Source organism: Microcebus murinus, chromosome 13 (assembly GCF_040939455.1).
Source record: "Microcebus murinus isolate Inina chromosome 13, M.murinus_Inina_mat1.0, whole genome shotgun sequence".
Lineage (NCBI taxonomy): Eukaryota > Metazoa > Chordata > Mammalia > Primates > Cheirogaleidae > Microcebus > Microcebus murinus.
In genome coordinates, this window is record NC_134116.1 from 56881127 (window position 1) to 56896545 (window position 15419).

The 15419-nt window shown below is 37.1% G+C and overlaps 1 protein-coding gene across 4 annotated transcripts in view; it reads right to left on the reverse strand.

Annotated features, from left to right (window-relative positions):
- ELF1 (E74 like ETS transcription factor 1) overlaps nt 1-15419 on the reverse strand; it is a 99820-nt gene continuing 84401 nt past the window's right edge. For all 4 annotated transcript variants that reach the window (XM_012764977.3, XM_076009411.1, XM_076009412.1 and 1 more), the window contains 4 exons: nt 11435-11518; nt 9737-9929; nt 7736-8185; nt 1-1975 (listed from right to left, as the gene is read on the reverse strand). In XM_012764977.3, the coding sequence (XP_012620431.1) occupies nt 1372-1975; nt 7736-8185; nt 9737-9929; nt 11435-11518 (1331 nt within the window). In that variant the 3' untranslated portion in view covers nt 1-1371. The remainder of the gene's footprint in view (nt 1976-7735; nt 8186-9736; nt 9930-11434; nt 11519-15419) is intronic.

Below are 15419 nucleotides of genomic sequence, written 5' to 3' on the forward strand. Positions count from 1 at the left end.
ATTTTTACATGATTTATTTAATAATAAACCAATTAAAGATACAAAAATGTTTAGAGGATTCCAAAATTTAAACTTTTGTTTAAATACAAATTCACTCTGTAATATGAAAACATATAACATTAGACCTCTAATCATAATGATTTTTTTCATCTACAAAAATTTCTCTTTGCTATACTAGAAAATTTTCAGAAAACAATTTTTCTTGTGACATTAAATGTACATTATTTACAGTTGGAAAAGTAATCTAAAAACTATTTCAGAAACTTGGATATATATGTTATCTTTGTATGCAATTGCCCCCTCTACCCCCAGTAAGAAATTATTGAAAATATAAAGCAATTATGCCTTTATAACAACTGAATACTCAGCCAAATTAGCCCAAGGCTCAAGTTACTTTCTTGGCCCTTAAGAAAGAGCCTTGACTCTCTTAGAATAGCAGTATATTATTTAGCACTCAGCAATGTAAGTTTACTAATAGACCACAATGCATAGTGATCTAAAGAGTTAATGAACAAACTAGAAAGAATTTATGGTAGACTTTACTGATAACAGAAGAATGAATTTTGTGGGGTCACATTTTTTCCACAATATTTTAGCTACTCTTATATTAGGAAATAACCTGATAATGTTTAATGTTTAACTGACATAACTTTAAAATATAGGTGTTAGAATAAAAAATTTAGAATTAGAAGGGAATTTGGAGATGATCTAGTATAGTCCAATGCATCCCTTCCTTTTACGAGAAGAACTAAGGCCCCCCAAAATGAAGTGGTTTGCCCTAGTTAGTCAGAGTGCCACTCTAAGGCTGATGCTTTTATACTATCCTGCTTCCGAAACAGGTTCAGCCATATCATGGGCATATCTCAATTTTTAATGTTACTTTATATGCATAGTTCATTATACAGTGCAGCCAACTAAAGTCAACCTAAGTGACATCATAATTTTAATTATGCATAAAATAGGTTTCTTACATTTCAAAGAGTCAAGACTTAACTTATACAAATGGAATGAAAATAGTTCCTATGTAAATTTCCTGCTGCCTTATCTTTAAAGATTGTATTTACAAAAGAATCAGAAAAGCTAATACAGTGTAAAATTAGGAAAGAAATTTTAAAAATACTTATGATATAGCAACTGAAAAATAATCTCAAAAGAACATCTTCATAGTATAAAATGCCTGTTCCTTCACAATTGAATTCTGAAACATTTAGAGAACAAAGAGAAACACTTGGGTTTTCCTCCCTCACCTAACAAAGTCAGAATTAACTTGAAATTGTTAACAATTACAAAAATTAGGAACCTTTGTAGAATTTATCTTACAATCAACCAGATAGTTAGGCAAACTATCGTTCATAACCTTTGGTATATTAACTAAAAAGAGTTGGGTTCCAGCAGTTCGTTTTGTTTCACAGCTACCTGAGAAGGAAATCCATTGGAACTGGACACCACCATCACATAAGGCTGTGGCTGTTGCTCAGTTTTCTCAGTGTCTTCTTTCAAATGATCTTCAACCTCCTTTTTCTCTACTTCTTGTATAAGAGTTTTTGTTTCTTGAGCTTTGATAACTGAAGTGATTACAGTGCCAGGTGGGTGAGCAACCAGTTGTGAACTGCGAGGAGAAAAGGTCACCACAGGGGTAGTGGCACTGAAGGATGGAGATGAAGCCACACTGACGGTTCCATTGCAAATGGACTGAACGTTGCTAGTGAGAACTTGCTGTGGGTGGGCAGGGCTAAAGACAATTGAAGGAGGAGAGCCCGGCTTCTGTGACTGTAGCACGACATTTTCTTTCAGTACTGTCATGGGCTGTGATGATGGAATGGCTTGCAAAATAAATTTCTGAGACCCAGCACCTGCTGATGGATCTGTGCTGGCTATAACCGTTGTGAGTGGCACCGTCTGGAGTGTTACTGTATGCAGCTGCTGATTCCCAGGAGACACGACCACTGGAACTTGGGTTGGAGCCTGTATAGTCCTATTGAGTTTAGGAAATTAAAATGAGAAAATTAGCATACTCTGCATCACTTAAAACTGTTAACACTTGAGAAGTCATTCTGACAAAACACAACTTAGACATTTCAAGTGCTACTTCCCCTATTTTCAACACAACATAACCAACATCGTGCCAGACCATGTATTACAGAATTGCCTACTACAGAACTCTCTGGCCATTAACTAAGATACCACCTGGTGATGCTATGGAAAAAAATGTCTGTAGCTAGTGCCACGTTAGTATTTACAAATAGGGAAATAATTTTGTTGGGGGAGAAAGATATCAAAATGCTTAGCAAGGAAGTTATCTATGAGCTGCAAGAAAGAAAATTAGGAATTTAAAAGCAAATCTGTTTGATTCACTCTTGCTATTTTAATATTTGAGGGATAATGTCATCAACATGCTCATCCACAATACTTACCAAACTTCATATAATTGTTTTCAACCAGGTTTTTTTTACATATAAAGAGGAAAAACAGGCTGGGTGTGGTGACTCACACCTGTAATCCTAGTACCCTGGGAGGCTAAGGAGGGAGGATCACTTGAGCCCAGGAATTTGAGGTTGCAGTGAGCTATGACGACGTCACTGCACTCTACCCAGGCCAACTGAACAAGACTCTGTCTCGGAAAAAAAAAAAAAGATAAAGAGGAAAAATGCTCAATTAAAAAAAAACAAAAATCTCTGTCTTAATTGTATGTATGTGTGAAAGAATTCTTAGAAAAATTTTAATAGCTCACAGTTCAAATCATATTTACATAAAACAAGTCATAGTTATAATTAACTTGTGAGGGTTCTTAGGCTAGCAGAGAAAATAAGGCCAAGCTTTGGCAAATGCGAATAGAAGCATGTTTTAGCAGTTTTCTAGGCTCAAACAAATTTTACAAATGTTAGTCATAAAGCTACAATTTAACTTTCAAAATCCTTTAACACAAAATCCAGTTTATGTAAGGTTGTTAATACCACTTATCGAAGAAAAAGTTACATAAATATTATGAGTTAATCTAATTTTAGAAGTTCACAGCCGTGAAATTTATAGTTATGGCCATTGTTAATACAGCATAAAACAAATGCAGTTGAAAAATCTCAGCATCTGTATGTCAACTCTTTCCTCTGAATTCTGTATTTTTTAAAAGATACTTGATTGCTACTTCAGATGGCTACAGCTAGATTAGTCCCCATAAACCAAATGTTAAACATTATAGATTAAAACTAAATTTTAGTGAGTTATAGTTATGTGTTTCTCACATATGAGAAATGAGATTCTGGAGGAGAAAACAAACTGGCTAGGTGGAAAGATGAAACGAAGATCCAGTGCAACTCAGGTTAAGTACAAAGGAAGTGGGAAGACACAGGATGACTATAAGCCACCCATTCATATAGGATGCTGCTTCTCAAGTCACCACTGTGAGCATCGGTCTCCAGCAGGATATTAACAGCTCTCTTGAAGGACAGGGCTAGAAGAGAGCATCATGAGTTGGGTAATGAAGATTTAATAGGTAGACAAGGGATGCCTGGGAATAAAGCCAGATGTGCTAAAATTACTGGGCAAATAGGGATGAGTTGGGAGGAAATAGAATCACCTCGGGAGCCGGGGAGTTTTTCCAAAATACACTACGTTTCTCTTCTTCTCCTGCCCACCTGACTCAGGGGTATCTTGGGTGAAATATGAATCTGGGTATGATATCTAACCCTACAGCCAGATACCATTTTTAAATTTAAGAAACTCCAAGGGCTTCCCATGAGAAGAGTTTACTTACATGTACATGTGGATAAAATAGTACTTTGCATTTAGTTGGCACTCAGATTGCATATATAAATATGTATAACCTTGCTGCCCTATAAATATTATCCCTGTTTTATACATATGAAAAAACTAAGGCACAAGGAGGTTGAACAGCTTGCACAAGATGACCAGTTAGATAAGAAGAGAGGCCAGCAGAGCCCATGTGCCTACCCATGACAATGTACTGCCGCCTCTTACGTCCTGAGTTACTTCAGCTAAAGATGAATATTTACTATGATATCCTGATACAACGGGCAGTTAAAACTCTTTCATACACATCTCTCCCCTCTTTCCTTCTCTATAAGGTGTGGCACAAGGAATAAGGTACTTGGAAATTTTCCATATTGCTAATCAGGGGTGCCACTAGGCCTTCCATACTTTTGTTCAAATTAAAAAAAGATGCCCTTTGCCTCAGATATCTGACTGCCAACTGTCAGAAAATATATAGACTTACCTGCAATATCTACTATGTAAATATATTGACTTATCTGCATAATTCTAGAACAATTTTCACTAATAAAAATTTAGAGATTAAAAAATAAAATTATGAAGACTTCAGGACTTTAAATATTTAAAGACCACAGGACTTTAAATATTTTTCTTAGTTAATGATTAAACTGTCAGTTGTATCTGATTATATTATATAACAGATTATATTATAGCTGATTACTTATTAAAAATCTCCTAAGCTGCTTGTAAACAACTGGTACAACATTGGTAATTTATTATGCATCAAAATTTCTAAAGTCAAGAAAGATATACAACATAACATTAAGCTTTTGTTGAAGATTTACTTAAGTGTAAAAAGTGTCCTTTAATTGTCTCAACCACCTGTAAGGTTAAATATTATCTAGTAAGTGGAAAGTTTGGAGAGCTGGAAGGTTGTGCCTACATTCTTCCTACTCCATTTCACTGCTTATAAGGTAACCTACACGTCATACATTTTAGAGGATAATTTATTTAAAATACCCTAAGACAAACTATTAGTACTTAAAAAGATATTCTAGAGAAAAAAGTTATGGTAGGTAAATGGATTTCCAAGTTTACCAAGGGACAATTTTCAGAAAATACTTTACCTAGAGATTCATTTGTTGTTTATTTTTAATCACAGAAAAACCCCGTAGACAGGTTTATTTTTGTTGTTTCTTTGACTAAAATGAAGCTGGAGTCAAATTAAAATTTGTAAAAAGCTAAGCATGCATACCATGAGTCTATTAAGAAAAGTTTAATTGATTCAATGTAGATACATGCAGTTATGTGAGATGAAAAGAAATGAGCGAAGGAAAAAAATTATGTTGCTGCCTCACTGTAAATAACTGATAATTCATGTGAATTATGTAAATCAGTAGGCAGTGAGGGAAGTCATTAACCTCACTGCTTTGGGCTAAACTGCTTGCATTAAAACACTATCTCCATGGCTGATGCGGTGTCTGTCTCACGCCTGTAATCCTAGCACTCTGGGAGGCCCAGGCAGGTGGATCGCTCAAGGTCAGGAGTTTGAAACCAGCTCTGAGCAAGAGTGAGACCCTGTCTCTACTAAAAATAGAAAGAAATTAATTGGCCAACTAACAATATATAGAAAAAATTAGCCAGGCATGGTGGTGCATGCCTGTAGTTCCAGCTACTTGGGAAGCTGAGGCAGAAGGATCGATTGAGCCCTGGAGTTTGAGGTTGCTGTGAGCTAGGCTGATGCCACAGCACTCTAGCCCGGGCAACAGAATGAGACTGTCTCAAAAAAAAGAAAAAAAAAGAATATGTGTATACATATATATATAGGAATGATTTACTATAATAAGAATGTATGTTTTAAAGTTTGAAAAAGTTAAATTTTGTATTTCTTCATTATATTAAATAGTCCACCTAGAGAACTCATTACCCTAAGAGGAGATAAGAATGAATATATACACTACTTCAAAATAAATTCTATAAATATAAATGTATCTGACACATTACATACAATGTTAGGTGCTAGGAAAATGACAATGAATAAAACATGGGTCTTAAATATATAGGAAGAGACATACATTAAAATAAACTGAAACACCAGGTTTATATAACAGACTGAGAAACAAGGCAAGGCTTAGCTTTATCTGAGAGTAAGGAAGGAATTATTAGTAGAGGGTGAGAGCTGGCAGCTGAGGCTACAAAAATTGGACTGTACTCTATGTGCAACAGGGACCTAACAAAAGCAGCAAGAAGGCAACATAACAAAGCTACTTTAGAAAAATGACACATAATAATATAAATATATATGTTGGTCTGAAAAAAATATATCAGAAGCAGGCACAGTCCATGGAACTCTCAGGGACCCTGGAAATGAAGATTCTGAAAGGTACACCAAGGATAGTTTAAAAGCCAATGGGCCAGGCGCGGTGGCTCACGCCTGTAATCCTAGCTCTTGGGAGGCCGAGGCGGGCAGATTGCTCAAGGTCAGGAGTTCAAAACCAGCCTGAGCAAGAGCGAGACCCCGTCTCTACTATAAATACAAAGAAATTAATTGGCCAACTGATATATATATAAAAAATTAGCCGGGCATGGTGGCGCATGCCTGTAGTCCCAGCTACTTGGGAGGCTGAGGCAGAAGGATCGCTCAAGCCCAGGAGTTTGAGGTTGCTGTGAGCTAGGCTGACGCCACGGCACTCACTCTAGCCTGGGCAACAAAGCGAGACTCTGTCTCAAAAAAAAAATAAATAAATAAAAGCCAATGGGAGGGAGTATAGCTTTGAATTTTCCTGGCAAGTATTACAATATCTGTTTTAATATTTTACATTGGTTATTAATCAGAAATTGAAATTCAGAGTAATATAGTATCCAATACAATATCTACAATTTAGTATCTTTCAAACCTAGAAGTGTTTTTTGTCTTGTTTCTTATTCTTACAGTCTAAAAAGGTAATTTTGAATACAGATACTAAAAAATTCCACTGAATCATTCGAAGAAGGGGGTTTCACTAACTGACTACACTAACTGGCTATTGTGTATCTGCTATCAACACAAATAAACACAACAAACAGCCTCGAAACCAATGGGAGGAACCACCCACTCTCAACTAGCTGGTCATCACACATAACCAATAGGGCATAAAAGAAAATAAAACATTAATAGGAAAACAGCTAAATAAGTACCAGTTTAGCATCCCAAACCCAAAAATCTGAAATGCTCTAAAATCCAAAACCTTTTGAGCACCAATGTGACATTCAAAGGAAATGCTCACAGGAGCATTCTGGATTAGGGACTTTTGGATTTGGGATGCTCAACCAATTTAAGTATAATGCAAATATTCAAAAATCTGAAATAATCTGAAATCTGAAACACCTCTGGTTCCAAGCATTTTGGATAAGGAATACTCAACCTGCACTCCTTTAGTAACAGTTACTGAGAATTAATATATCATCCAAATTAAAATGAAAAATGTCTTTGTACCCTGCTCACAAATCAACTGAAGACTTAAGAGAATTAGATTTTAACAGTGTCAAAGAGTTTAAATTGACTATATAAAGATGACCGAATCACCCAAGTTGGTCTTGATTCTAGGTAATATAACTTCAAAATCAGTTGAACAAAATCTTAGCATTTATATTCTGGAATATAACAATGTAGGACTGAAGTCTATTAATTAAAATAATCAAAGAATCATTTTTATTGGCTTTAGAAGGGCTCATATTTTATTATAATTAGTGTTCTAGAAATCAATGACAATATAAACAGAAAAAGAGAGTGCTGTAAATATCCAATTTTCTGCCTTCCTTTCTTGCTCCCATTCTAAATCAGCTGAGACGAGTCCCAAATTTCTACAGAAGACCGGACTCAAAGCATGTAGGGTTCTCTCGGTCAATTTGTTGTTTAGCATCTTTCCTGGGGCTCTGAGGCAAATCTGATTTGATTAAACCAACACAGCTGGTTTGGTGCTGTGTAGTGATATGTAGTGATATGCACTGGCAGTTTTAGTTTTCTTACCTAATACTCTGAACGGAAGAATTTAATGTCTCATCCTGCATGCTACTGGTGATGGGTGCTTCTCCTTCTGGGACAGCTTGTACTGGCTGTACTACATGAACAGTCCGGAAGAGCTGGACAGGGTATGGAGGCTGTGAGGGCTGCACTGTCCTCAAAACTTCTGATGGCTGTGCAACTTCCACAGGATCTTTGGGTTTTGTAGCTTTAGAATTCCCTGGTTTTAGAACTGTAGTGGCTCCTCCTTTTACCCCTGGACTCGAAGGCACTCTTGACCGGCTTGCTTGGTTCCTACTTGAAGTGGTTGTTGAGGATAGTGATGGATCTGAAGATTCTACACTGGAACTTGGATCCTCATCATCTATATATATGAGATCTTTTGGCATTTCTTTAAACTGATACACCAGGCGCTGACCTTCCACTTTGGCCAGAATACCCCTTTGGTAATAGTACCTATTCAAAACAGACAATTTCATCAATATTTTATTCAATCAAACATAAAATAGTATTCAACAAATCAAATTTTCCTAATCATAAAGAAAATTTAATGGTTGGGGTCAAACAAGTGAGGAATTTCTAAATGAAGGGCAGTTATTTTATGTAAGATACATACACATTTATGCACAGATAGAGAAAAGTTCTTATTACCAACTAAATCTAAAACCAATTCTATTGAGGGGATTTTTTAATAAAGAATCTTCTGGCCCTTCACTTTTCTTCCTTCCTCCACCCTTCTGCTAACTTGCCAGGATAATCAAATCTGTTACAAACCTTAAGAAACTTTTTCCCCCTTCACACCTTCCTATCAACGTCCCTACCAGCTTAAATGTGATTCAGTAAACTTAATTCAGTTTGTGTATAAGATTTAATGATGTACAATAAAAGTGATCCAAATTTTGTCATCAATTTTTATAAAATTAAGAACCTAAAAAGTATAAATTAAAAAAGTAAAAACTATAACTAAATAGTTCTAGTTTAAGATTGCCAAATTATATTTACCCTAAAACTCATTCAGATAGTTCCTATTTCTAGTAACTCTTTCTCAAATACATGCATACTTTGAAGAATAAATGGCACTATCATAGAAAAACAAACTAAAACTGAGCTTAAGAATAAAATGGGGCTAGATGTGGTGGCTCACACTGATAATCCCAGCACTTTGGGAGACCAAGAGGGGAGGATAGCTTAAGCCCAAGACTTTGAGACAAGCCTGGGCAACACAGTAAGAAAGAACTCATCCCTACAAAAAATTTTAGCTGGGTGTGGTGGCATGTGCCAGTAGTCCCAGCTAACAGCTACTCAAGAGGCTGAGGCAGGAGATTGCTTGAGCCCAGGAGTTGAAGGTTGCAGTAAGCTATGATCATACCATTGCGTTCTAGCATGGGTGACAGTGAGACTGTCTCTGAACTGAAAAAAAAAGAAAAAAGAAAAAAAGAAGAAAATGGTTCAAAATTTTCACTCTCTAGTATTCTTGAAGTATTAATTTATTCCACCTCTTATTAAGTACCTGCATTACCACTATTGGTACTTTGCTGAATTTAAGTTTAAAAGCTTAAAACATACAAACCCGATGGCCTATTTTCTGATCCTTCCCTTCTTTTTTTTTTGTAAGAGACAAGGTTTTACTCTATCCCCCAAGCTGGAGTATAGTGGCCCGATTATAGCTGACGTTGAATTCCTGGGCTCAAGTGATCCTCCTACCTCAGCCTGCCAAAGTGCTGGGACTACAGACGTGTGCCACCCTGCCTGGCTCTCTGATTTCTTTGTAAGTAAGATATCTGTTGTTTGCAATGAAGATTTATTTTTTTTGAAGGAAAACATTTTCCCAGATTAGAATAAGATTTCAATTTAAATGCACACTGATTTCTATAAGTATTGTGGTTTTGGCACTCCAATTAATAAAATTCACCACTTCTTTAATCCCTTAATTTTTAAAGTTACCTATTTTTTTAGTATTTACAAAATAAGATTCTTAACACAATAAACTACAAAAACTTCACATACCTGAGTGCTCGTCCCATGGTCTCATAATTCATATCAGGTTTGTTTTTGTGCTTCCCCCACAACCTGGACACTGCTTTAGAATCTACCAATTTAAAAATGCCTTTCTCCCGCTGGGTCCATTTGATGTATTTAGGACAGGTAGCTTTGTCCTGGAGCAGTGCCAGTAAAAACTCCCAAAGATAAATTGTGTTTCCTGAAACAAAAACAAATTCTTTTTAAATGACCAAAATTTCATGTAAAAGAGCAAAATAAAACACAACTAAAAGTTATAAAAGTTCCATCTATAGTTATAAAAAAATATTACGTAATTCAGTTAGTATTGGTGATATAATTCAGTTAGTAATGGTGAGATAATGGTCATAATTTTTAAGGTCTAAGAAAGATCTTTTTATTAAGTCCCACAAAGATGTCTGAACAAAGCAATCTTGTGAGATTCTGATAATTCATAGAGAACGTACTTTGAGACAATCTTTTTCTACTTCTTTAAGAACAATCACATAGAAGAAACATGAAAGAGTTATACAAAACCTTTCAATAGTTATTCTTTCTGTATTAGAACCAGCAGATCAGCCATAATGTGTTTTTCAAATTTAGGCATGAGTTATGAAAATACTTGAACTCCAAGACAACATAATAAAGTGCTATGAATTGAAAATCTAACCTGGCTGAACTGTTCTAAGAGCCTCATTATTAAATGAAAGGAATGGATTATTTTAACAGGTACGTGACAGTCACTCAAATTAATTTCTTTGGTTATTGTATTACCAGTCTCTCTTTTTTTCTGTTTTGTTTTTGAGACAAGGTATCGCACTCTGTTGTCTGGGTTAGAGTGCAGCGGAACACAGCAACCTCAAACTCCAGGCTCAAGAGATCCCCCTGCCTCAGCCTCCCAAGTAGCTCGGACTATAAGCATGTACTACCATGTCCAACTTAATTTTTTAATTTTTTGTAGAGATGGGGTCTCACTATATTGCCCAGGCTGGCCTTGAACTCCTGGCCTCAAGAAGTCCTCCCACCTTGGCCTCCCAAAATGCTAAGATTATATATAGGTGTGATATCAGTTTCTTTACAGAAATTGGCAACTATATCTAATAAGCACGTGGCAGCAGTAAGATCCATTTCAACATATCAAGAAAGCCGGTGGTTTCTACTTACAATATGTAGATGCTATAAAGCTGCGCCTGGTACTGGTCTGTGGCCTGTTGGGAACCAGGCTGCACAGCAGGAGGTGAGCAGAGGGTGAGCCAGCAAAGCTTCATCTGTATTTACAGCTGCTCCCCATTGCTTGCATCACCGCCTGAGCTCTGCCTCCTGTCAGATCAGCGGCAGCATTAGATTCTCATAGGAGCGCAAACCCTACTGTAAACTGCGCATGTGAGGGATCTAGGTTGCAGCTCCTTATGAGAATCTAATGCCTGATGATCTGAGGTGCAGCTGAGGAGGTGACACTAGTGCTTGGGAGCGGCTGCGAATACAGGCTATCATCAGCAGAGAGGTTTGACTGCACCACAAATGTAATGCACTTGAATCATCCCCAAACTGACCACACCCACCCCCCATATCCCACCACCCCCCATGGAAAAATTGTCTTCCATGAAATCAGTCCCTGGTGCCAAAAAGGTTGGGGACCACTGCTATAAAAATATCTGAAGGTTATTTGACCAGTAAGTATTGCAGGGAAATTATAGTAGTACTTACCCTTCCCATCTTTGTTTTTCTTCTTTACAGATATATTTGGCGTAGTGGCTGGGGAATCTGGTCGTGGTGGTTTAGTTTTTCTCCCTGAAATAAGAACAGCTCTGAGTAAGTATTTGCTTTCAAAAGCGAGAGAGAATGGGCAATCTAGCTATTTGTCATTTATCCTAAATTTCAAGGGTCAAATGCTTTATATAAGGGTCGCATATACAGGTCTCATAAAATGCTGTTTACTAAAAGGAAAACTTCAGTAAAAATTGAACATTAATGTAGGTTAGATCACAAATGTACTTACATAAGAAATAATTTAGCTTGTTTTTTTTTGAGTCAGAGTCTCACTCTGTTGCCTGGACTAGAGTGCCATGGCATCAGCCTAGCTCACAGCACCCTCAAACTCCTGGGCTCAAGCAATCCTCCTGCCTCAGCCTCCCAAGTAGCTGGGACTACAGGCACATGCCTGCAGTCCCAGCTACACTATATATATATATATATTTATATATTTATATATATATATAGTGGGCCAATTAATTAATTTCTTTCTATTTATACTAGAGACGGGGTCTCACTCTTGCTCAGGCTGGTTTTGAACTCCTGACCTTGAGCAATCTGCCTGCCTCAGCCTCCCAGAGTGCTAGGATTACAGGCATGAGCCACCACGCCCAGCCAATAATTTAGCTTATATATGGAAAAATTAGGTTAAATTAAAAATATTGTATCTTGCCCCTTGAGGTAATTATACTGATAGTTCTTTCTTAAAATTTTGGAGAACACTCTTGACATTGATAAAATTTGGGATCAAAATATAAGTTATATAGGTTTGTCTGTCTGTTGGTTACACAAACTTGTTAAGGAAGAGAAGTGGATTTCTAGCTTTCTCTCTATAAACACATGCCTGCATACAGTTAGTTCCTGAATATTAGAAAGTTCCCCAAACTCTAGAAATACAGAAAAATGCCTGAGGCAAAATTTTGGTGAACCACATTTTTCGTGTGCATTTTATTTATTTTTTAGAGATGGGGTCTTGCTATGTTGCCCAGTCTGGATTGCAGGGGCTATTCACAGGCACAGTCCCACTACTAATCAGCACAATAGTTTTGACTTACTCCATTTCCAACCTGGGCTGGTTTACCCCTCCTTAATCTGGTGGTCCCCTGCTCCCAGGAGTTCACAGTATTGATGCCGAACTTGGTACAGATATCTGATGGGCACAATACACTACAGCCCAGAACTCCTGGGCTCAAGTGATCTTCCTGCCTCAGCCTCCCAAGTAGCTGGGACTATACAAACAGGGCCTGGTTCCTGTGTATTTTTAAACATCTTATGGTTTTTTTTTTTTTTAATCTCGTTCAATTCATAGCAAACTTCCTAGTTATCCATCATCAGTCTCTAAATAAGTCCATCCCAACAGCCTTATCTGAGTCAATCAGCTATTCTTAAGCCTTGTGATCTTCTCTAACCACAGCTTGGTAGCAGTGTTGCCTTGTATTTAGGTTGAGATGATCATGCTGTCTGAAGAGATAACCATTCTGCATATAGGAAATGATGAATATTGTACTTACTGCCTCCTAACCCAACATTCTTGAGGCTGATTCTCTGGTCTAGATCACAATGGTGAATCGTAGGTTAATATAATATGGGGCAATAATTTAGAATGCTAGAGCTAAAAATCACGAGGTTAGTTAATAACCTATCCTCAAAAACTGAATAGGAAAACATTCCTAAAGTCACTTGGGTAAATGAAAGTTAAGGGAGAAGGGGATAAAAAGGCCCCTCTTACAACTGCCAAAATGTATACTAGTCAAGCAGGCATCTCACCTTTTATCACTGCAGGCCCCTTCAGAGAACCCATTCATAAGGCAGATTCCTCTGGCTGACTGTCTTCATGACAATTGGAAGCCAAGATTTTGGTAACCTTCTACCATCTTATTTTATGCTGTTTATCTACTTTTCCTGGTAGATAACATTTTCTTTATTCCCACTTTCTTCTCCCTTACGATTTTCTTTTCTTTAGCTTACTTTATTGTAAGAATATAGGATATAATACAAATGACATAAAATATGTGTTAATCAGTTGTTGATGTTATCAGAAAGTTTTCAGTTAACAGGTGACTATTAGTTAAGTTTTTGGGGAGTCAAAAGTTATACACAGGTTTTTGACTGCTCAGGGGGTAGGTGCCCTCCACACTGTTTGAGGGTTAACAGTAGAAGCATATTCTTATCTGTCTGGCTTCTTTCCCTTAGCATAATTGTGTTGAGATTCACCCATTTTTGTTGTATGTATCAAGGGTATATTCTGTTTTATTGCTGAGTGGTATTTTATTATATATACCACATATTTCTTTATCATTTCTTTATCAACTGTCCATCAGTTGATGGACATTTGGATTGCTTCCAGTTTTGGGCAATTGCAAATAAGGCAGCTAAGAACATTCATGCACAAGTTTTTCTATATATGGTTTCACTTCTTTTGGGTAAATACTCAGTAGTGAAATGGTTGGGTCACGTGTTAAGTATACATTAAATTTTTTAAGGCCAGGTGCACTGGTTCACGCCTGTAATTCTAGCACTTTGGGAGGCTGAGGCAGGATGATCGCTTAAAGGCTAGCCTGAGCAACATAGTGAGACCCCATCTCTACTAGAAATAGGAAAATTAGCAGGGCATGGTGGCATGCACCTGTAGTCCCAGCTACTCCAGAAGCGGAGGCAGGAGGATTGCTTGAGGCCAGGAGTTTGAGGTTGCAGTGAGTTTAATGATACCATTGCCCCCTATTCTCAGGCAACATAGCAAAAACAACATCAACAAAAAACTTTTATCATCTTGTTTTATTAAATGGAAGAAAATGTTTTTTTAAGAAACTGACATTGCCAAAACAAGTTCCTCCCTACAGTAAGGTGGGGCAATCACAGGGCTCACCTCATTTGTTTCTCGTCTCTCAGGGCTCACTGGCTTTTGCTGACTGATGTCCAATTTCCTCAGTACCATTGTTTCATATATTTTGTCTGTGTTTTTATAGTTGTTTCAGGTGGTAGAGTAAATCCATGTTCTGTTATTCCACCTTGACTAGAAGAGGAAGTTCCACCTGGTCTTTTTTAATAGCCTTATTCTTTGACCATGTTTTTTATTCTTTTGCTTTAAAAATTATAATCCTATTCATTTAAAGCTTCTATTTGATAATTCTATTGCCTATGGTTCTTAAAGAATTAATCCTAGGGCTCTCTATGTCTGTTGCTTCTCATCAGGGAGTGTCTTCTTCATGTATTCAATGACACTGAAATGTGAATTTACCTTCAACAAGGCTTTACCTGAGGATGTAAGTGTGTCCAAGGTTGAATGCGTAAAGAGCAATTTTACAAGAACTTCTTCTGCCTGGTACCCCAAAGTTATTATCATCCTAGGGCCACTATTATGTTAATTACTTGGCTGAGAATTCCTAACATCAGCGATAGTTTTAAATCTAATTTAGTTTTAAATCTAAATCTGGTAACACAGGCCTAAGATTATGAATTCTTAAGAATAAGAATGAAGAATAAGATTAATTTCTCCACTCAGAGACCTGACTGAGAAATACAAGCTTCCTTAACATCTGTGCCACTGGGTGGATGTTTCTCCCCTCGGGGTATAACCCATCAAGGGTCTCAGTTATGTGCTAAGGTCTCTGTCTAATACCCCATCTTGCATAGGCTCAAGACCTAAGCTTCTGCCTCTGCACGGGCAATAAAACCAAGCCCCCTGATATAGCCTTCACAGCCCTTCCAAGCTGCCGCAGTGTCAGCTCACGCTTACTATTTTTACTTTCCTCTTCATTTTTGGCTCTTGGAATTTCCCTTACTTTCATGGGAACTTACGTTACTAGGTGGCTGGTGATACCATTGACCAGATGTTATGCTCAAACTACTAAACAAGCAGGAGTAGAATCACAAGGCAATGAAAATGGACTGAGTATCAGACTTTAGAATGTAAGTGTGGGCCCAATTTGTGAAAAATTAA